This window comes from Pantherophis guttatus, chromosome 1 (assembly GCF_059756535.1).
Source record: "Pantherophis guttatus breed Tessera chromosome 1, ASM5975653v1, whole genome shotgun sequence".
NCBI classification, from domain to species: domain Eukaryota; kingdom Metazoa; phylum Chordata; class Lepidosauria; order Squamata; family Colubridae; genus Pantherophis; species Pantherophis guttatus.
The window spans coordinates 313242597-313266328 of record NC_142063.1 but is presented as its reverse complement, the minus strand read 5'-3'; the positions used below and the strand labels follow the sequence as shown (position 1 = coordinate 313266328).

At 37.6% G+C, this 23732-nt stretch overlaps 1 protein-coding gene across 6 annotated transcripts; it reads left to right on the top strand.

The window, feature by feature from the left end:
* The first annotated feature begins 65 nt into the window (after positions 1-65).
* Positions 66-22973, top strand: MTIF2 (mitochondrial translational initiation factor 2). 6 transcript variants are annotated; one of them, XM_034427347.3, is made up of 14 exons: positions 66-248; positions 5281-5480; positions 6344-6464; positions 7641-7812; positions 11717-11877; positions 13249-13425; positions 13592-13731; positions 14147-14271; positions 14968-15172; positions 16610-16862; positions 17582-17722; positions 21423-21587; positions 22066-22206; positions 22528-22973. In XM_034427347.3, exons 2-14 carry the CDS (start codon positions 5289-5291, stop codon positions 22695-22697), a joined length of 2163 nt encoding a protein of 720 aa, XP_034283238.2. In that variant the 5' UTR covers positions 66-248; positions 5281-5288; the 3' UTR covers positions 22698-22973. The 6 variants fall into 6 exon arrangements, with proteins under 6 accessions (XP_034283238.2, XP_087744696.1, XP_034283240.2 ...); XM_087888570.1 differs by having other exon boundaries at positions 96-248; positions 13254-13425; XM_034427349.3 differs by lacking the exon at positions 66-248 and adding an exon at positions 3624-3996.
* The last annotated feature ends 759 nt before the right edge of the window (positions 22974-23732 follow it).

The window sequence follows — 23732 nt, the reverse complement described above, 5'->3', positions numbered from 1 at the left end:
ACTGGGCAGGAGGCGGAGACGCCTTCCTCTCGAGCAATCACAGCTTCCTCCTTATCCTAGCGCGGCCACCGGCGACAGAACAGGAAGCGGAAGACACGTCAAGACTTGAAGCGCTGCCCGTTTGCCTGCCGGATGGGCAACGCTTAGCCAACCTTGCCCGTTTTAAAAAAGCGGAACCCATGGAAAACTACCAGGAGATTCCAGGGATATAGATTAGACACCGTAGTAGAAAAACAGTCTGGAAACAGGTATTCCATATTTTGCCAAAATCAGTATGTGAATTGTTTCTATGAACGTTAGCTGTTTGATCTGGATTGGAGGGTGAACATCTGTATTCTGGGAATAGCTTTGTATTGTGGGCAACAATGGCATTTATTCAAAAATAAATCCCCAGTGACTTTACTGGGATTCCAGCAGGTTTCCTAGAAGCATGCAGGGATTGGAACACTGGGATAGTTTTATCTTGTTCTTTAGCTTGCCCTTTCCCCTTTCAATCAATCAATCAATCAATAAGCCTTCCCTGATTAGTGTCCTTGTCATCTGTAAGTTTCCAATTTTTATGATTTGTATTGCGTACGCTGGCATGGCATTTCAGAGTTGAGACCATATAGTTACTGGAGCCTGGTCTTAAAGGAAGCTATTTCTTTTAAAAAACCTTTCAAGGGAATCTGATTGGAGAATGCTGATTTAAAACACTGTGTTCACATGCTGTATTAAATGCTACAGCTTGTTTTAACCATGAGTATCAAACAGCATTTATGCCCAAGCTAGCCCATGATAGTTTGGTTTAGAGTGGGCCTCTCAAACTGCTTGCAGCCTAGTGAGCACTTCAAGTACTTTTCTACCCCTGCAACGTTTTGTAGGCACTGCAGATGCTACCTAGTACCTTCCTAAATATATTTTGCAAAAAGTATTATATATCCAGTAATAAAATGAAATACCCGTGTTTCAGTTAATATAAAACTAGCAGCTAAGTGACCAAAGTTAAATGACTGTTTCAGTAATGCGTCACTATGTAGTTTATTTAACACATTTGTTTAATGGTATATCATGATAATCAGATTCTTCATTTTTGACTCACAAGTAACTTTTGTGACATTGTTTTAAAAAAGCTTACGTTTGGGGCCCTTAGGTTAGCAAACTTATCCCCATAAGCATTAGTTTGAGTGTTCTGTTTCAGAGTTGTATATGAATTCAGTCAATGATTTGCAGTTATTCAACTGATGCCTCACAGTCTGTTTCTCCAAAGTAAAATGCCATTGGTAATGTTTGCTTGGCTTGATGAGAATTGAAGTCCAATATGTAAGGAAGACAGTACTGAGTGCCACATTTCTCCTTTCAAAATGACCTTTTCTATTAACTTCTATTATTACCTGTATATGTATATACCATCCCAATGGTACAAACCAAACGACCCTCTTGATAATTGCATTTTTAACCAAGTGAGTTGTCAAAACACAATTGATCAGTTTAATTTCTGATTTTATGCATATGGATTAACCGTGCAATAAAAATTGTGAAAATAAAAATGTTTTATTTTAGAATAAAAACTTATTCTAAATAGGCAGTTTAATTTTAAAACAGAATAAATTACTCAAACTCCATATGTCGTTTGGAGTTTCCTTTGTTGCGTCTTTGTACTACAATATTTCAGTATAAGCATACATCTGAATATTTGAAATTGCATCTATTTTGTATTCAGGCTTCATATGGAAATATTTATGATGCAATCCTAGGACTACTTCTAGACAAGTATAAGTAGGGTTGTGGTCTAAATTACTCTTATTATAAACCAGCAAAATAGCAAGTCAAATAATAGAAGTGATTTTAACTATCCAAAAAAATTCTGAAGCTCAAATACAAGACATTTTTACTAAGAAGCTCACAGAACACAGTGAGATTCATTTCTGAATAAACGTGATTTCATTTAGACTTAAATGGATATGTTTCAATACTTTTTATTTTGTTTGTCATTATAAAATATAATAGGTTCATTTGTATAAGTTCTGTTAAAATGAATTCATGATTTTATACAGCTACCATTCTTTAAATGGAATTTGCATAAGAAAACCTCTTTGCATGAGACCCTCTTAGAATACTGTTATTTTTGTGTGTGCAGCAGGAAGAGTTTGTTAAGAGCAACAAAATGTTCTAATCTTGGTCATTTAATGGTAAACAGAATAAATTAGCATTCATTTTGAAGAAACATAGATATTAAGCTGAATGGCCTTAATTGTGCATTCACCCTTATTTGGCACTGACTGACTATATGGGTTGTAAAATGAATTGCATTTGAACTGAATAACGACAACAGCTGTTTATAGTGTGTTTTATTAAATAAATCAATAGTTTAATTTTATTATTAAACTTACAGTAAGGGAACACCCATTATTGGTTGGCTATTTTATCATTTAGTGGACAGTGTACATACAACAGTTCATTTAGTGACCTTTGAACAAAGTGACTTATGACCAATTTTCACACTTATGACCGTTGCAGCATCCCTATAGTCACATGATCAAAACTCAAACACTTGGCAACTGAGTCATATTTATGACAGTTGCAATATCCCAGGATCATGTGATCCCCTTTTGTGACCTTCTGACAAGCAAAGTTAATGGGGAAGCCAGATTCACTTAACAACCGTGTTACTAATTTAACAGCTGCAGTGATTCACTTAACTGTGGCAAGAAAGTTCATAAATGGGGCAAAACTTCACAAATCTCTTCCTTAGCAACAGAAATTTTGGACTCAACTGAAACCTCTATCAGATGCTGGAATGAATGATATTCCCCACCTCACTCTTCCCCCAATGTCTTATTGCAGACAGAGCCCTATTCTGCTTCCTTGGCAAGGCAGAATAGAGTTTGGAAATGCTATCAACACTTCTTTGTGTCAGTATACTTTCCTGCCAACTCTCACAGTGGATAACAAACAGACTTCAGTGCTGCCATGAGGAAGACCCCAAGATACCCCTATTATTATCATCATGATTGTTATTCCACAACTCATTTAAGGATGTGGTTATGGTCTGTACACACTGGTGTACTGTGTCTAAAGGAGAACTTGACTGTCTCCAGTCCTTTTCCAGCCCTAGAACCAATACTTTATTATATCCAAGAAAATATACAATTTTTGGCAAATGTTTTAAGTCTTTTCTCCTTGTGGCATATCAGTCTAATAGTCTAAGTTATAACAATAATATGTGCCCTACTAGGCCAAATTTCAAATAGAAATATACATATGAAAGACATCTGTTAATCCAATTTATGACTTTAAAAGATGCAACTCTCCGCCGCTCCCGCCCCAGAACAAACTCAACTACTCTTGATATTGTGCAAGAAATATTAGTCTGTAAATATGTAAACCCAGCAGTTAAGTATTAAATTGTTGTTTAAAGAAATAATGAAGCTGGTTTAAACTGAAAAAGTCACACATTCCTAAATGCACATGTTGTCATCAGGAGTCAACCTCGAAACAAATGGGCTTACTCACTATTTATCCCACTTAAACCTACATTCAGAAGTATCTTCGGGCAATCTTTTGAAAAGTTTCTCATTGGGTGGGTGGGGGCTGTCCTAATTTACGCAATTAGGTACGCAATCAGGGTCACTTTAAAGCAGGGGTCTCCAACCTTGGCAACTTTAAGACTTGTGGACTTCAACTCCCAGAATTCCTCAGCCAGCAACACTCCGCATGCTCAATTGCCTGTGATGGACGGGTTAGGGTTTATTTTGTTGCCTTCTCGCACCTTTTTGGCACTGCTACTTTAATTTTTGCTGAACGGATTCATCTAGAAAAGCAGGTAGCCGAAGCGGTCACGGGTGAATAGCAGGACGATAAAAGTCAGTGGCGGATATTAACGCTATGCTTGTGGACCTTGCTTACAAGAGGGAGGCGCGCTCAAACGGCTGAAAGCAGAGGAATGACTAGTTGAGGCGGGGACGTGCGCCACCTTCCGGCTGGGCGGTAGTAAAGCGCTTGAAGAGGCGGAAGGTAATAACGTAGGTGAGATACTGAAGAAAAAAACCACAGTGAAGGCTTGGCGGATTTGTCTGTTCTTTCAGCGTCTGGACATACGAAAGAGTGGCTTCTTTTAGAACTGCGCGTGCGCTTCCTCTGTTTCTCTAATATTGCTTGCTTCCCTTATGTAGAAGGTTAGCTTTGTTGGTCTGTATCACCAAAAAGAGGGGAAATAATAGTAATTTTGGCACAAGGGGCCAGCTGTCCTAAGCTGATGCTCCTGGCATCTTTTTAGGGGATGAGTTTTACCAACCACAGTTTATATGTGCATATCCCTTCATTGTTAAATTGCTAGGTTCCAGATTTGACAGTTTACTGTTTGATTTAGAAGTCCCAAAGGTGCTTTTTCAGGAGGCAACTGGATTTTCTTGTTTTTTCTTTGAAGATGTTTCACTTCTCACCCAAGAAACGTCTTCAGCTCTGACAGGATAGTGGGGAATGGAAGGATTTATATTCCTTACAGACAGCTGGCCATTTGCATCCTTTTAGAGGGTCCTTGAAGCCCTTGGAAATCTGTATCTTCGGGGTCACCTGATTAGTGCTCCTGGTTCCTGTAGTCTGCAGTTTTTCTTCTTCTTCTCTGGAAATCCATTCCTACTCCCACACCATTCAAAGGGTGTTCATCCCGAATTGTATAGCTAAAAGTCTGTAGAGATTCTCAGTCATCCAGGTCATGGTTATCCCAAAGGTGCTTTTTCAAGTTGAAGCACCTCTAAATGCTTCAACGACCCTCTAAAAAATTGCAAATGACCAACTGTCTGCAAGGAATATATATCTTATTCCCCACTATCCTGTCAGAGCTGAAGAAGCTTCTTGGATGAGAAGCGAAACATCTTCCAAAAAAAAAAAAACCAAGAAAGTCCAGTTGCCTCTGAAAAAGCATCTTTGGGACAACCATGACCTGGATGACTGAGAATCTCTACAGAATTTTATTTAGAACCGCACTAGATATAGGCTGCAAAAATTCTGATCGCCACAAAATGGCAGCAACAAGATACAGATTTGAACACTTTGCTACCAACTACTGGTATTCCTAATTTTATGATTAATGTAAACAAAATTGGTTATGGCCTCTGTATTTTTGAATACTGACTTAACAGAAAAAGTTTCATGGGTAATGCCACCATTTTCTCTTCCAAATCATTGTGGAAGGAAGTTACAGCAGCTCTATCCTCCTTTGCTTCCGGGGTATCTCTTTTTAGACTGTCCGCTTGAAAGTTGTTTCATTCAAGCTCTATTTTTTTTTCTTGGTTACAGAGAGAAACATGAATTGGATGCCGCCACTGGAGAATTTGGCCCGTTTATTTAGTGCTTGCAGGCAGCTGCACTCCCTGGCTTACCAAAAACAGTGGAAGTCTGTCCTGTCCTCTGCCTACCCCATGTGTCCCATTCAGCTGCACCCGCTGCTCTGGCATCCAGACACCACCTCACAATTCAGGCTTTTGACCACTAAGGAGGTAATTAATAGTTACTTTATTCTTGCCTTGAAGGACTTTTGTGTGCCTTTAGCTAAGAAATAAAAGACAATGTTGTTTATAGAGATACGCAGTAGAGGTAAATATAAATACCATAAACTTTCCAAACAATTGCATACATGCTTTTTGTCCAGCTGGCCTCCAAAAAGAAGAGCAACCTGTCCAAAATGCATCAGTGCGGAACAACCAATCGATTCCTTTTTTTACTTTTTATAAATGCTTTGAACTGTAGTTAAGAGAAAGAATCCTGAGGCTGTGCCCCTTTCAAGCATTTGTATTCTATTCAGTCAATGTGATCATGGGAAAATCTTTGCATACTATTGCATGTGTCAACTTCCTGGGAGAATATGTGGGCTTCATTAGAAAAGTATGAATTTTTTTTAATTGGGAATGATTTTGCCAAGCTTCAGTCAGCTTTAGTAATAAATTAACAATTGGAGAAGAAAAGGGATTAGCACAGCTTCATTGTCATGAGCCCAGGCAAATAACCTTAGCATTACTGGGGAGACGAAAGGTTGAAATGTGGGTGAAAAGACATATCACATATATTTACACAGCTTTTCCCTCAGGAGTAGGGGATTTTTTGTTTATTTTTAAACTTTATATGCCTATTTAGCACTTATATTACCAATTTCATTTGTTCCAGAATGACAGGAAATTATGCCATTTTTTAGCAGTCGTATTTAGATTGAATTTCAGGGGCCACAAAATTGGTGAGAATCCAGATTTGTGAAGATCATGAGATTCATGATCCAGCCCTTTAGTTTAAGGCTAAGTGTATTGTGGAAACTCAGAAAATGAGTTGATCCAGTGACTAAATATATTGTTCTTAAACTTTGTTATAGAGAGAGAAATTGGGCAAAGTGAAATTGAAGCCTGTAAGTACGAAAGCAAAGAAACAAGAGGTTGAGATAAAGCGCACAATGACTGTGGAGGAGCTTGCAAAAGTGATGCATAAGGATATAGGTGAGCCGTTTCTTTCAAATAATGCCTGGAAATCTGTGGTGGGTTGCTACCGGTTCACCCCAGTTCGGGCAAACCAGTAGCTGTGGCAGCGGGAGGCTCTGTCCACCTGTCCGGACGTTATCAAATATAATCTGCGCATGTACAGAAGCTTCTGCGCATGTGCAGAAGTGGTGCATGTGCGAATGAAGCATGCGTGCGTGAGCGAACCTGTAGTAAAGGTAAGTAAACCCACCCCTGCTGGAAATTACAAAAGGAGCAATTCCTGATCGTCCTTTCAGCTGATTGATATCCTTGTGTTACAGCTTCATTTTTTAATCCCACATATTTAGTTTCAAAGGCAGGGGCATATACTACATAAAAAAAAAAACCATAGAGCACTGGCAGTCCACAATTTTAGAAAAATCTCTGATTTCTTCCTTCCTCCAGGTCATAGTTTCTGATTTTTGTGTACAAAGAGATACACATGGTTCAGATTAACCATTGCCCCTTCATTTCATTTTTGTATTTTCCTCTCATATTTCGTGGATTACTGCCTGAGAAACAGATCTGACCTAGTGTGCTACCTGAGACTATTCTCAGGCACAGAATTTAGTATATAATTTGTTCTAGTTCTTCAATTGTCTCCCTTTAGTCTTTTTTCATTGTATAAAATATATTTTAACACTGTGATGGTAATGATAACAGCATTGAAATCTGACAAAGCATCTAAGTATTTGAGGACTGCACATCCTGTCTAGACACTGGAAATTACATGACAAACATTTTCTCCACTAGCACTATTATTAAGAAGGGCCTTCTTGGTGGTGGCTCCCTTTCCCTGGAACATCATTTCCCCAGAGATTAGAATGGCCTCTAATACTCTTCTGGAAGGCCCTCAAGACCTGGTTCTGCCAGTGGGCCTGGGGAATCCAGAACGGGATGGAGCCCATTAAATGGCCCATGTGATCTGCTGTCACCGGGGTGGGGGGTGATTTTATTTTATTATATTAATTTATTTTATTCTTTTTATTAGTTTTATTATTTTAAATGAGGTTTTATATTCTGTAAGCCGCCCTGAGTCACCATGGGCGAATAGGCAGCAATGTAAATTCAATAAACAAACAAACAAACAAATATATCATAGGCCTCTTCCCTGGTTGGATCATTACTCAATGAATGTTATGTTTTTATACTCAGATCATGTGTATGAAGCTCTGCTGAACACAGAGATAGATTTAGATTCACTAGAACCAGATTCAGTCTTGGAAATAAATTGGATCAAAGACATCATTAAAAAATCTGGCATGCAGTACAAATGGGCTGAGCTGAAAGAAGAAAAAGTAAAAGAAAATAAAGATGCGTTTAGAAGGTAACATCTATACTTAAGTGGGTTTTTTATTACTGGATTTAAGTATAACTTGTATAATATATGTAATCCACTGTATGTGAAGTGCACAAAATGATGGGCCCATGAAGACTGTGTTTTGTTACTGTTAATCACTGCCTAAACTGAAGTCCAGTTTTATCTAGACATACTGCTGTGCAAGCTATGATCTATAATGCAGTTAAATCCTTTAAAGGCAACATTCTATTCCACATATTCTATCACTAGGAAGCATGTATAGTGTACTGTTTCTCTCAAAGCCACAATTTAATTTTCAGATAAAAGTAAATCATGAAAATATTTATTGGAACTTTTAATTAGTAATATAAATTATATTTCTAATGTATATTTATTTGGATTATACTAATATTCACTGTGAAAGTATGTTCAGTATTGAATTATCTTGCATAAGACCTGCATCCTTTTAGCTATTTCATCACTCCATCTTCTTATCACATCTATTCCTATTTCATGTATTTGTTTTGCAATTTCATCCCTCAGTGTATTTATTTTATATTGATTACTCACTTTTGTATTCAATCCACTTTAATTCCATATCCATTTTTCACTCCATTCCCACTGCAGTTAACTTTTTATGTATCTCCGACATAGCCAATTCTAGTTTCTATATCACAGCAAAGCAAACACCTTTATATGTAGCCATTTAAACTTCTTTAGGAAGCATTCTTTCCCCACATCAGACTATAATACTATTACAACATTTTTGCTATCTTAAAATTTCTCCTCAATATCCCCATCTTCAGTAAATATTGTATCAAACTAGATAAATGCATCTACTTTTTCCTCTTTTTTTTGCCATTTACCGTATTTTCCGGCGTATAAGACGACTTTTTAACACATGAAAATCTTCTCAAAAGTCGGGGGTCGTCTTATATGCCGGGTGTCGTTCTCCTGTAACCAGGCAGACCAGCCCAAAAGGCTCTAGCGATCCAAGCTCTGACGATCCCAGCTGAGTTGTCTGCTAATCAGGCAACTCAGCTTGGATCGCCACAGCCATGTAAAAGGAAAAAAGTTTTCCCCCTCCAGCTTGCTTACCTTAGCTGCTAATCGCAACGCTTGCCTTGCTTCGCTTGCCTGAATCCATTCCATCAGCAAGCAACTCCCTGCCTGCAATCAAGCAGGCAGGGAGTTATGGACTTCAACTCCCAGAATTCCTCAGCCAGCAAAGCAAAGCTGGCTGAGGAATTCTGGGAGTTGAAGTCTACAAGTCTTAAAGTTGCCAAGGTTGGAGACCCCTGTTCTATTGGGTAAGTTTTTTTCCCCTTTGGGAGCTTTAAAAAAAATAGTTAATTGGGGGTTTTTTTTAGTTGTTCTTTTTTAGATCTAGCCATTTAAAGTTTAGGAAGTTTTAAATTTAGCTTTCATATAAAAATAAAAATAAAATAAAATAATATTTGTGCAGCTTTCTGAGATTTAGTGTGTTTCTGTAGTGTTTCACTCTAACTACACAAACACACAAAATCTCACAAAGCTGTATGTGGAATTTTGTGTGTGTAAAGTGTGAAAGTTGGTTTTTGGGCTTTTTGTAGCTGTGTGAGGTTCCTGCCTGTTGCAGGGGCCATTTTGGGTCTAGCACAGCTGCTTTTACATTGTGGGTGAGCCAGTTGTGTTGTGTTGTGTTGTATTGTGTGTGTGTAAAGTGTGAAAGTTGTTTTTTGGGCTTTTTGTGGCTGTGTGAGGTTCCTGCTTGTTGCAGGGACCATTTTGGGTCTAGCACAGCTGCTTTTACATTGTGGGTGAGCCAGTTGATGTTTTTTTAATTTTTATTTGGTGTGTGTGGGAAGAGGGGTAGTCTTATACGGCGAGTATAACCCTATATTTTATCAGGAAAAGTCGGGGGTCATCTTATACGCCCAGTTGTCTTATATGCCGGAAAATACGGTATATATAATTTGCATTTGTTCACTCAATTTTCCTTGTTAGGTATGTTTTGATGTATTCATGTTTCATATCCATATTTATACTATCTGAACAACACATTTAATATCACCACAACCATTCTGTACACATTTATCCATAAATACATGAAATAACCACAGGACATCACATATTTTTGATCAGTGATGAATGGTAAGTGTTCCATTTATTTTTAAATGTGCTTTTTCCTTCATATTGTTCTTACTTTATTTAGTAGCCAAATTTCAGTTTCATATTTACATAAAGTAAAGCCTATTTACTTTCTCTAAATTAACAAATGTGCTGTAAACATATTTTCTCACATTCATACATTTTTCAGTGGCCTGCCAAGAATCATAACTATACACATAAACTGCCTAACATCTGAAATTCCCAAATATTGTTCATATCATCTCTTACATATTTCATTCAGGATTTTGCCAAACATTTTCCCAGGCACTCTTAATTAATTAATTAATTAATTTAATTTAATTAATTCTCCTTGTGTTTTTAGCATGACTTTTTCTGCCTTTCTATTCGTATGCCAAATGAAACTACTTCTATTTAGAGAGAAGGAAAACTGGAACCAAAGTACTACAATGACATCTTCAGTTCATATGAATAGAAAACAAATAGTAGCCCACAAGAATTTTTATCTGCCTTTTACTAATGTTAAACATTTTATTGCATTTTGATATGAAATAAAAGAATTCATATAACCTTTTAAGTATTTCACATACTTAATATATTTTACAATAATCTTTAAAGCAGCTAAAAAGGATAATGTCAGGGTTCCAAATAACACCCCCAATGAAAGACTTGCAGGACTGACAGATAGTATGTATGTATGTATGCATGCATGCATGCATGCATGCATCTATTTGTTTATATCCCACCTTTATTTTTTTTACAAATAACTGAAGGTGGAAAAAATATCCAAAACACCTTCCTTCTCCTATTTTTTCCACAACAACAACCCTGTGAGGTGGGTTGGCTGAGAGAGAGTAACTGGCCCAAAATCATCTAGCAGGCTTTCACAGCTAAGGAGGGACTAGAATTTAAAGTCTCCCAGTTTCTAGTCTGGTACTTTAACCCGTAGATCGAAGTGGCTCTGCCCCCATACATCCTGGGAAAGAAGGTGAACTATGAAAGAAAATCACAGTTTGTGATTTTCATGAAATTTGAGCTGATGATTTTATAAAACAAGCTAATTTATTTAGTGTTAAGAACTGATTGATCCTGTAGAAACTGCTGTAACAAAACAAATTGCTCCTTGGAGAAGTGGTAAAACACCTTCTTTCCATGCAAAAAGTCTTAAATGAGACAGATTTCTCTGAATTCCTGGAAAATAACTCACTGCAGAGAGTTATGGTTCAATGGTCTAATTTGCTCGTGTACAACTTCTGAATTCTATTCCTGAGTTTAAATACAACTCATTAGAACGATTCTGCTCATAGTTTTATATAAGCAGTTGATCTGGAAACCCAAAATCTTTACTTAGGGCATGATTGCAACCCTCATGTGAGTTTCCCGATACTCTGACAGTGCAGCTTAAACTTCTGGTGGCAAAAAGACAGCATTTTCTGGCCATTTTTCATGGATAGGTGCAGTTAGAAGCGAGCCTTTGCTTCCCAGAAGTTATCCAGAGGTTATGCATTAAAGTACCCTTTTCAAACACCCACCAAAATGCCCAAGATTTTCAGTTTTCCTTCTTGTTGCCAATATGACATGTTGTTCACTGAAAAGTCAGGAGGCCAAATCTTCACGGGTTCCCTATTTATAATTTAGCCATGAAAAACATGTTTCCTTCTCAGGTAGAAAAACAACATATTGAGGACACTCTAGTTCCAAGCTGTTAGTTGTTACAAAAAGTTCAGAGATTGACGATTTTAAGAGCTTTGTTAAGCATAGAATACAAAACATAAAAAAGGCTTATTTCATTTAAAATTGAATGTGTTACTATTGATTGCAGGCCTCTTCAAAATCCAGCTTTATTAACGGCCAGGCCTCCAGTCATTACTGTATTGGGCCATGTTGATCATGGAAAAACTACATTGCTTGATAGCCTGCGAAATACTAATGTGGCAGCAATGGAGGCAGGAAGTATAACACAGCATATTGGTGCCTTTCTTGGTATGATTTATTTGAGTATTATTCTTAGTCGTCTTTGGATGAAGGATAAAAAGTCTGTGGCTTTCCAAATGGTGGTGGACTTCATCTCCCATTATTTCTCATTGATCATATTGGTACAAGCAGATAAACATTATTGGTCCATTGCTTTTATTTTGTGAATCTAAAAATAACGTAAATATTTTAAATCAGTACAACAGCACCTGGATCGTACTTTACAATGTTGTCAATTTCTCATCTGCAATAGTCATTATTATATCAAAATTGGATTACTATAAAATGATAATACAGTTTTGATACCATGACAATGTAGTTTCTTACTCAAGGTTACCTCATAAATTTATAGCAAATAAAAGGACTGTAAGAAGATAATGTACCTGAAAGTGAGCAAAATACAAGCTGGAAGGAGGGAAGGTGGCATGTAGAAAAGAAAACAAAATTTAAGGTGCTATGAGATTAGTGAGATAAAACTAGAATTTGCCAGGCAAGAGAAGCCATTATTTTAATGTATCTCAATGACCTCCCAGGGCCACTAGTAACCTGTGAAATATCTGTTAATTCAGAAAGGCAAGACAGTTTAAAAGCTGGATCATATGTAAAGTCCCTGAATTCTTTGCTGTGCAATCAGCAATCAACTGTTGTATAGGAGGTTTGTATTCCTATTCCTGCGTGCAGTACATTCTAATTTAGCTGTCATGCCTGGGTGCTTTTTGCCAGTTTCATCTTAAAGCTAAATTCTGGCTTAACTACATGGAGGTTTACTGCCGAACCTAAGTGTGAAATATGACAAAAGTCACCTCTCCTGTCCTTGGAGCAAAGTTGCCTCAAGAACTCAAGTTTCAAGTCTTACCTAAGTCATATGAAGTTTCTCAGTCTGGTCTTAACAGCAACTTAATACATGTTATCTTGTCTATTTTCTGATGTCAAAAATGGATCCTAACTAGTTTCATTGCTGAATCAGTTATAGATTATAGAGTAGGAGCCTCTCTATGTGGTGTATTGGACTTAGAGAGGTGCATTGGACACCTCTAATTTCCAATCTTGCTGATTGTTATATGAGAAAATTGTAGTCCAACATAACTAGAGGAAGCCACTTTGGCAAAAGTTAGCAAATAATAGAGAAATGAAAATAAACTTATCACTAGTAAAGCCCCAAGTAAAGCATTGTTTTGTAGAAAAATTTAACAGCTGAACATGGACTATAGAAAAGTGACTGTCAATTTTAGGCAAGTTCTCTGTTTAAAGTTTTACTTGTATGAGGAATTGCTACAAATCTCATGGAAGCAGCTGTTCAGTGTGTTCTGTGAAAGTGATATGAGAAGCATTAAACTCTTATTCAGAAGATACTGTATATGTTTCCAATTGTTTTTGCAGTGCAGTTGCCTTCTGGGGAGAAGGCAACATTCTTGGATACTCCTGGCCATGCTGCCTTTTCAGCCATGAGGGCAAGAGGTACACATATCACTGATATTGTTGTACTGGTGATAGCTGCCGATGATGGTGTGATGGAGCAAACTGTGGAATCCCTTCAACATGCTAAAAATGCTAATGGTATTCATGGATTTTGTTTTCATTTGGGGAGTTGAGGGAGGAAATAAGCACTACTATTGACATATTACTGTTACTGAATATCTTACTATTTGAAGATTTGTTAGTCACCTGGAACAAATTACACATGAATCTGAAAGTTGTCCCTCCACATTTTTTTCTCTCTCAGTTCCAATTATTGTTGCCATCAATAAGTGTGACAAACCTGAAGCTGATCCTGAAAAAGTAAAGAAACAACTGCTGGCTCATGATATTGTTTGTGAAGACTATGGAGGAGATGTTCAGGCTGTTCCTATCTCTGCGTTAAAGGTAATGCAAATCAGTTTCAGTGCCATCCCTAAGGTAAATCTGTATCACATTGTTTATTAGCAGTAAAAATTTGATTCTTCAAGAGTCACATGACACAACATTGGATAGAGTTTTTAAGAGAGGAAAACCTTCATCTGAACCTCTACTCTAGGACCCAGCTTGTTTGGAGAAAAGCAGTTCTTTCTCAGCACTGAACAGGAAAACTTCCTAATGAGGAAAAGAAAATACTTTATTTTGCTATTCATTCCTAGGTATTGATCTTGGAAGATACGATAAAAGAGGCTAGAGTCAGCCTCCAGCATATCCTAGATTTTAAGGCAATAGATCTTCAGTAAATCATCTATGCATACTGAATTACTTACAATGATTATTAAGTCCTACCTTTTCTGAATTACTTTTGACTTTTCTGATCTAGAGCCATAACTTGATGAACTTAAAAGAGGCAATTGTAACTCTTGCTGAGGTGATGGAACTGAAGGCAGATAGCACAGGCCTCGTGGAAGGTATTATAATAGAGTCTCGTACAGATAAAGGAAAAGGGTGAGCATGCATCTTTTCATTCCATTTCATCTTTGGTTGGGAGTTGCTCTAAAATTTCCAATAGTGCAATTAAATAACAATGCATAATAAATTAAAATTTAAAAACTGTCCTTTTGTAAATTAAATTAAACTTTCTAATTTAAAACATGTGATTTTACACAGAAGAGATTTCTTCTAGAAAACCTGTTTGCTTGGATTTAATCTCTCCCGCAGCACTCCAATCATGTGTCAATGTGAAATTTTCCTTATTTAAAAGCTATTGCAATCAATTCCCATGGATTCCATCTATATCACATACAGTGGGCTCCCTGCTACACCTGAATTGGGGTTGGGGGAGACACATTAATGAAAAAAATGAATGGAAAGACAGCCTGCAGCAAAGCACCAGAATTCAACATCATATTAATTGCCAAGAAAATCTTTAAGCCCTACTTGGGCTTCCCAAGCATTCATAGATGTTTATTGAGCATTCTGATTATTGGCAAAATGTTTCTAAAGATAGTTTGAGTGAAAAATACATTATTCTGATCTGTTTTATAAATTTGTGTCAAACTAGATTTTAAACTGAAAAAATTATACAGATATGTTGACATAATAAAGTTCTATAAAGAGGCTTAGACATTAAAACATACCATTAATTGTGAATATCAAATCAAATGTCATTCTTCTTTTTACTTGCCTTCCACCTGATCCCAGTCCAGTAACCACGGCCATTATCCAAAGAGGCAGTCTGAGAAAGGGCTGCATTTTGGTTGCTGGAGAAACCTGGGCCAAAGTGCGACTGATACTTGATGAGAATGGCAAAATCATGGAAAATGCTTCCCCTGGTTTACCCACGGAGATCGTGGGATGGAAGGAGGTCCCTTCAGCAGGGGACGAAATCCTTGAAGTTGAATCTGAGGTAAGTACATTTCTTGTTTTAGTATTCAGGTGTAATGTTCCTAAAGTTGTCTTTATTCCATGTTTATCCAGTTTCATCCAAGATACACCAAAAATGTTCTGCAGAAGTAAAATACCAGGGAGAAGGAACATGTTTTTTTCAACATATGGAAATAGTTTAATTCAAGCAGGAAAAGACTTTTATCTACTCCATGTGGCACTTGCTCAAAACTGGACCAATATTTTAATACCTTTGTTGATGGTTCATTTAGTTGAGAAATATAATATTGATTCAGTTTTAATTTCTGATTATTCACCAGTAGTAATGTCTTGGTTTGGATAAAAAAAATCTGTAGTAAGGGGAAATGACGTTTTAATGTTATTGTTATTGGAAGGTGCTCACTTTGTTGAGTTACAATAAAGATACCAATATGGTGTTTTTTCATTGTTGTACAGTACGCTGCTCAGAGTCATTTTCTACAAGATGGGTGGTAATATAAATTTGATAAATATTTTTTTTTCAAATTAAAAGAGGGTCAATTAATTTGGGTATAGTCTATGGATATATTTATAGCTTTTGTGGGATAAGCTAATAACATGCCTCTATGGGAAAAGATGCTTAAATTACAATATAGAAATTTTACATGTATAAATTATAGTATAGAAATTCTAAGTTTATATGTTTATATTATATGCAATATAGAATTCTATAAAAGTCATTTTCCCAGTGCCAAAGATAACGGTCAGGCACATTTGGATATTATTCTAATGGTAGAAAATTACAATGTAATTTTATACTTTTATGAGAATTTGATATCTTGGAGTACAGGTAGACCTTGCTTATTGATTGCCTTGTTCAGTAATTGTTTGAAGTTACCACAGTGTTGAAAAAATAATTTTATGATCAATGCCTACCTTTGTGAGCTTTGAAACATCACTCAGTCATATGATCACCATTAAGAGCCGTGGTGGTGCAGTGGTTAGAGTGCAGTACTGCAGACTACTTCTGCTGCTCACCATCTGCCAGCATTTTGGCAGATCGAGTCTCACCAGGCTCAAGGTTGACTCAAACTTCCATCCTTCCGAGATGGGTAAAATGAGGACCCAAATTGTTGGGGGCAATATGCCGACTCTGTAAACCGCCTAGAGAGGGCTGTAAAGCACTGTAAAGCGGTATATAAGTGCTATTGCTAAGTGCTATTGCTATTATAGTCAGTATGGGTGGTTGTGTGCTTCACTTGATTTTTGCTCCCCTTGTAGAGCAGAGAGATTGTAGAGGACGGAATTACAAAAGAGTAAGCAATCACACAATGGGGAATACACATTGAAAGGAATGTGGTGGCACCGGCATCCCTGAGCACACTCAGGGCTGGGAGCCATGAGCGTATTATGTAACAGCAATGATAGGAGCCAAGCTATGTTGGCAAATTAACTGGTTAATTACTTTTGTTCTGCCAAGAAAAGGGCACGTGAAGTTGTTGAATGGAGACTCTATGTGAAACAGCAAGAAAAGATCAAGAAAGATCAAGAAATTATAGAAGAGAAGCAAAGGGCTCATCAGGAAGACTACAGGAAGAAGCGAGAGGGTCTCATGAACATGAGCTGGAGACAGAGAGTATACTTAATAAAGAAGAGCCAAAAGGAGTCCATGCCTAGGAAATCTGAAAAAGTTATTCAAAGTGACCAAAACATGTTGCCTCTCGTTATCAAAGGTACAATCATTTTTCTACTGCTTATTTATTTTTGTGCTCAGCTCTTCACTCTTGTTTGAGTTTTTAAACCTAAATCCCAGCAACCATCTAGGCCAGGGGTGTCAAACTCAAGGCCCGGGGGCCAGAGTTTGACACAAATAATGCCTTGGTTGCTGAATCCCCCCACACTGAATTTATAAGTTTTATTTTTTTATCTTCTTTTATTAGTTTTATTGTTTTTATATGAGATTTTATATTCTGTAAGCTGCCTTGAGTCGCCATGTGCGAATAGGCAGCAATATAAATTCCCTAAATAAAAATAAATAAATAAGCACAATAGTACCATGATGGCGAACCTATGGCACGTGTGCCAGAGGTGGCACACAGCATCCTCTCTGATGGCACGCGAGCAGTTGCCCCAGCTCACCTCCGCCGTGCATGGGCGCACACCTCCCGCCAGCCAGCTGATTTCGGGTCTCTACCGCACATGTGCTGGAGCGCATGCGGAAGACGTGCACACGGGCGGGGGGCACCTGCACATGTGCTGGGCAAGGGGATTGCGGGGGATCCCCCACACATTGCATTATGGGTGCGGGTGCTTTCCATTTTTGGCACGCAACGACAAAAAGGTTAGCCATCGCTGCAGTAGTATAAAGTTCCTGTGTTATGTGACTTGCTGGAGTATGATTTTTCTTCTTTCCACTGAAATTAACTACCGATAGGTTTCTTGTTTCACCAAGGTGATGTTGATGGCTCTGTAGAAACCATTTTGAATATTCTGAAAACCTATGATGCTGATGAAGAATGTATATTAGATGTGATTCATTGTGGAATTGGAGATATTACTGAAAATGACATAAATCTAGCAGAATCGTTTAAAGGTAAAGAGCTGTGATCTGAGGTTATCTATTTGTTGGACTAATTAGAACTAATGGCTTGTTCTTTAATTTAATTAAGTAAATTAGGTAGTTAGATATAAATGCACAGAGTGGCTTGCAGTTATTATGTGCACCGGGGTGGGTTCTACTTACCTTTACTACTGGTTCGCATCGCACCCGCGTGCTCTTCTGCACATGCACAGAAGTTTTTGCACTTGCGCAGATCAACTTTGATGACGTCCAGGTCAGTGGACAGAGCCTCCCAGCAATTTTACTACCAGTTCTTGCGAACCAGTCCAACCCCGGGCACCCCATCACTGATGTGCACTTTCCTACTCCTCCACCCCTTAAAATTTGGTGTCAATTTTATTGCAATTATATACACATCTGATGTTAATTATATTAATAACTATATTAATTATAGGGTGGTACATAAGGCTCCTTTTCAAGAAACTGAAATAATGTTCCATATCAATTTCTGAGCGTAGCATAAGCAATTCACAATACCAGTGTTCATATACAATTTTCGTATATGATGTAGAAAATAGAGATTTATATAATATCACATTTGAAATTGGGCTTCCTCAAAGTTTTGTGTATTTTCTGCAACTTCGTAATTTGTAAATTCAGTGTACAAATAAAGCAAAACGTCTAACTATAAGGACTGTGGAAGTAAGATGGAAAGAATATATGATCCCTCACACTTAACATTATGGAACAGTTTAACAAAGTAATGTACCTGAAAAAATAAATGAACTATGGACTGTTTGGATGGATGGATGGATCAGGTGCCATCAAGTCAGTAGTGACTCTTAGTGGCCACATAGATTTTCTGCAGGAATATTGTTCCTAACCTGTTCTTTCAGATCTTCCAACAGTGCATACAGTGCACTTTTCTAATTAAGGCAATTTATTTTGTCGGTGTTTGTCGTCTTCTTCACTTTTCTTCCACCTATTCCAACATTCTAGACTTCTCCAGAGAGTTAGGTCTTGTGTAATGTGTCCAAAGTAAGATAATTTGAACTTAATTATTTGTGCCTCAAGTGAGAACTTTGGGTTGTTTTATATCGATTTGTTCTTTTTCTTGGCCATCCATAGTATTTTCAGAAGCCTTCTTCAATACCAAAGTTTAAAAATATCAGTACTCTGTCTTGTTTCTTCAAAGTCCAATTTTCAGTGCCACAGGGACTACCACAGCTTACATGATTCTGACCTTGGTAGGTATAGAAACATCCGTCTCGGAATATTTTTTCTAAGGCCTTCATGGCTACAGTACCAAGTGCTAATCAAAACATATTTCTTAACTGTGGTCCTTGATCACAAAAGGCAAAAACTATCCATTATTTCAATAGGTTCATTGTCATTTGTAAAGCTGCTTGATATAACTGTTGTCATTAGTTTGGCCTTGTAGTTAATCTTAGTCCCGTTTTTACTGTCTGCTTAACTTTAATTACTAGAATTTCCAGTTATCAGACTAGTATTAACAGCATAGCATAAATTATTTTATTTATTCCTCTATCTTTAAACTGAACTCATCTTCCAATCCAGCTTCTCCCCTCTCTATACAGGTAGTCCTCAAATTATAACAGTTCACTTAGCGATGGTTCAAATTTACGACATTCCCTCCCCCCCAAAAGTACTTACAACACAGTCCTGAAGTTATGAATGTTGCAGCACCATGGCAATCAATCACCCTTATGACCTGCACATTGCAACATTCTTCCTGCCTATTCCCATCCCACACAGGGACCTAACAGGCACTGGCCCTGGTATGCTAGCTCACCAGCTCCTCCTCACCCCATGACTGATTGATCGCTCATTTACCTTTCAAAGATCCAGAGTTCCAGAACAGGCTGACCGCTCCTTCTCTCTCCTCAAATGAGCCATCTCCTCTCCAGCTTATCTGCTGCAGGGTTTGCATAGCAGCGCGGTTTCTTTGCTTGCTCTCGGCGTTCCAAAAAGCAGAATGATGAGAGCAGAAGCAGAGCCGGATGAGTACGCCCTGCTCAGCTTGGCTGACGAGGCTGCCTGCACAGGACACTCAATTAGCTTTTGGAGCACCAGGCAGCCTTGGTGAGTCTGAAGGAGTGAGACTGTGCATCAAGGGCTTCTGTTCTCCGCACCAAAAGCTTTTGCAAAGGGACAGAAGGCTTCATGCAGCACGAGATCACTCCCCCTAAGCCTTCCATCTCTTTGCAAAAGCTTTTCGCGCAAAAAGAAGCCTTTGGGGAGCAAGACTCACCAAGGCTACCCAGTGCTCCAAAAGTAGATTGGGTATCCTGCAGAGGCAGCCAAGCTGAGCAGGCTTTTGGAGAACTGGGAGCAGACAAAGAAACCACGGCAGAGAGGGTGGAGAGGAGACATCTTGCTTGATCATTGAGATCTCTGAAAGGTAAGTAACCCAGCAGGGCAGGATAGGGGTGGGGGGAAGAATGTGATCTCTCAATAGGTCGGGAGAGGTGTTGGATGGTTGGAAGCACTAGGCCTCCATAATCTTCCCCACCCTGAGATACCTCATGTACATTTAATGACCTGTGAATTCAATTAGTGAATGCATTGGGTAAAGCAGGGAGGGATTACATTCATTTAACGCAATCCTATTAATGAATCCTCAGGTTATGAATATAATTGACAGGATTACCTGTATACATGTTCCATCTTTAGGTTGAATAAAGGGAGAAAAGGGAGAATATATGTCTCAATCCTTTGCCTGTTTTGCTAAATTCTGTCTATACTCTGGCTTTCTGACCTGTACTGTGTATAGATATTGCATGAGAATAATGAGATGTTCTGGGATTCTATTTTCCTACACGCATTCCACATCTTGACATAATCAGTGAAATCAAGAGTCCCTTCTGAGTCAAGGAAGCACATACTTTGTTTGTATTCCTTGGCTTTCTTAATTATCCAGTGTTCATTAGCAATAAGGATTGTGCTCCTTGACTGTTTCTAAAGCCAGTTTCAATCTCTAGCATCTCCTGTTCCATTTAGGGCCCTAATCTTCATTGGATGATGAATTTATGTACTTCCCTAATTGTCTAAAAAGCCAGAACTATTGCAGTTTTAATTCATTTCCATGAAATTTGGCTGGTTACATATTAATCAGAAATAAGAATTTGAAATAAACCAGTCAGTTATAAATAAAATCTATTTCAAACTTTGGGATGTTGAACTTTCCAAAGTTTATTTTAACCATGAACTCTAATTAATTTGCAACTATATCTGTTATCTTCCTAGCTGCCAAAAAATTGGGAGTGTACAAATCCAATTTTTCAGTGGGAATGTACAGGCTTACTGCTCAAGTTCAAATTTTGCTGCTTTGAGGCTTACTAGAGTGAATGAATTGTATTGTATTAATCCAGCAAATTCTTCCTTTTTCAACAAAATAGTTAAGCATATTGGCATTACAATGCACGATGTCTGAACCGTGTCTCAGAGTACAGCACTTGGTAAAACCCAGAACCTGTCAGTAAATCTTTCAGCAACCGAAGCATATTTCCCACTCTTAAAAAAAAAATAGAGTAAATTGTATAGTTTGAAAGAATATACAAATAGGCATAAAGGAATTTGCTTGGATTTTAAAGTTTAGCTTTGGGAGGTAAAAACCTTTCTTGCACCTTTGTCTTGGGGTACTTGATACATTCTGAAGTTAATAAAAGAGAAGCAACAGTACTTCATATTTGTTCTCTTATTCATTTGACAGGTATCATCTATGGGTTCAATGTAAAAGCACATAAATCTATTCAGCAGATGGCTGCTAAAAAGAAAGTAAAAGTGAAAATACACAATATCATCTACCGGCTTGTGGAGGATTTACAGGAAGAGCTCAGCAACACTTTGCCTCTTGGTATAGAGGAGGATGTGATAGGTATCAAATATTCCAGAAGTTTCTGGAAGTTATCTAGTCGATAACTGGGAGGGGACAGAAATCTGGGCTTCATAAACTTTGCTGTGCTAGTAGCTTCCAGTTGTCTGCTACTTGTAGAATTCAAACTTAGGCTGCCTTCTAGGATCAGGACAGTTATTATACCAGTACTGCTAGAGTACTGATATTTGTGAAAGAAATAAAAAATTAAGATTATTCTTGATTACTGCACTAGAGGAAATAAATCACAGAAAGTTGCAGGTGTTTGTTTTTCTAGACCTACTGTGGAGAAAATAATAAGCTGCATATTTGAAAAACAAAAACCAATTGTGCAAACCAATTAAAATTTGCTATGTGATATAACTAAAAAGTAAAATTGGGGTGGTGGCAGATTTTAACCCAAGAGGCCAAGTGAGCCATGTTTATGTGGATTTTAAGAGTCTACATTTTAACCATGATTCTCATGTTCCCCTTATTTCAGGAGAAGCTGCCGTTTTAGCCACCTTTGAGGTTGATGTAGGAAAACATAAAGTTCCAGTGGCTGGCTGCAGAGTACAGAAAGGACAACTAAACAAAAAAATGAACTTTAAACTAATTCGCAATGGAGAATGTATTTGGACAGGTAGGCAAAGTGCATATCTAACTAGGTTTATGTTGGTTACTCAGATTCTACTTTGTTGAAATGTTTTTTAATTTGTTGAAGGTGTTGCTTCTGATTAATATTTCTGCTACATTTCCTTGTAGCAGAACTTATGTCTGGATAGCAGACACTAGCATACACTTATGTCTGGATTATTTAAGTATAAATATGTGCAGTTCTGTATGAATGCTATGTATAAAGAGCCATCCTTCTAGCATTACCAATTCCTAATTTACTGACATTTCTAATAAATTATGCACTATTATATTACTTATACTGAAATTTTACTCATGTTTGATTTAGGATGCTTATCATCCCTGAAGCACCATAAGGAAGATATTGCTATCGCAAAGACTGGCATGGATTGTGGACTTAGTTTGAATAATAATCTGAAGTTTGAAGTTGGAGATGAAATTGTTTGCTTCAGCCCAAAGGAAGTAAAGCAGATAATTTCTTGGAACCCAGGATTTTAAATCAGGCTGACTTAAATATGTAAGGCAAGAAAATTTGAATCTTTGGGATAGCGTCTTGCACTGTACAATTAACAGGAACATATTCTGTTTCTAATATAAAATTGGCTACAGAAAATAGAAAAGTCTGCCCTTTCAGGAAATGTATAATTTTGTTATGAAATAACATTTTAAAACCTAAGTGTTCACTACAAGGAAAACCAAAACATTACATTACAGTTACAATTGTTAACTGCAATTGTTGTTTTTCAGTCATTATTAAAAATTTTAGATGAGGTATTTTGCTATCAAAATTCTGTATCCCTGTAGCACTCAAACCAACAGCTATTGGGTCAAACACCTTTGTATGTTTAAATTACAGAACCTACCACACCCAAACCATTCTTGAATAGTTTGAAACATGAGGGTGACTGTCATCTCACACACTATAATGTTCAGCATAGTTTTCCAACTTGGAGCTGCAAACTGCTTTTGCGGGCCAATCAGCCTTACATAAAATTAGAGTTGTAGGTAATTTTTAGGTAATTGTGCTTTTTTATAACATTGCATGGAAATGAATAAGGAAAACATACTGATAATCAGTTATGGTACAATAATGCTATAAACAAATAGTAATTCAGTATTTCTGGAATACAGTTTTACAGCCATGATAGCATAAATGTATGCTAAAAATACAAGATACCCTTCCCATTTTCCTAATATGTACTATAGAACAGAATTCCCCAACCTTTCTGGTTGGCAGTTGAGGGGGGCAGGTGACTTTATGTGTCCATGCATGAGTGTGAATGGGCCCCCAACGCTCATAGCAAGAGTGGGGTGTGCGTGTACACATACTGGCCAGTCACTCACACGACCCAGCGGCCAATAGGCCACAGCATGGTAGTGGGCCGCAGCCCACAGTTGGGGACCCACTATAGATTTATGATAGTAGGTAAAAGGACAGAAATCTGCTAACACAACTTCTGCAAAAGGAACTAAAACTACTACCAAAACAGGCAACCCTCAGCTTTTGAAAAAGTTGTTCTAGTGCTATAATTT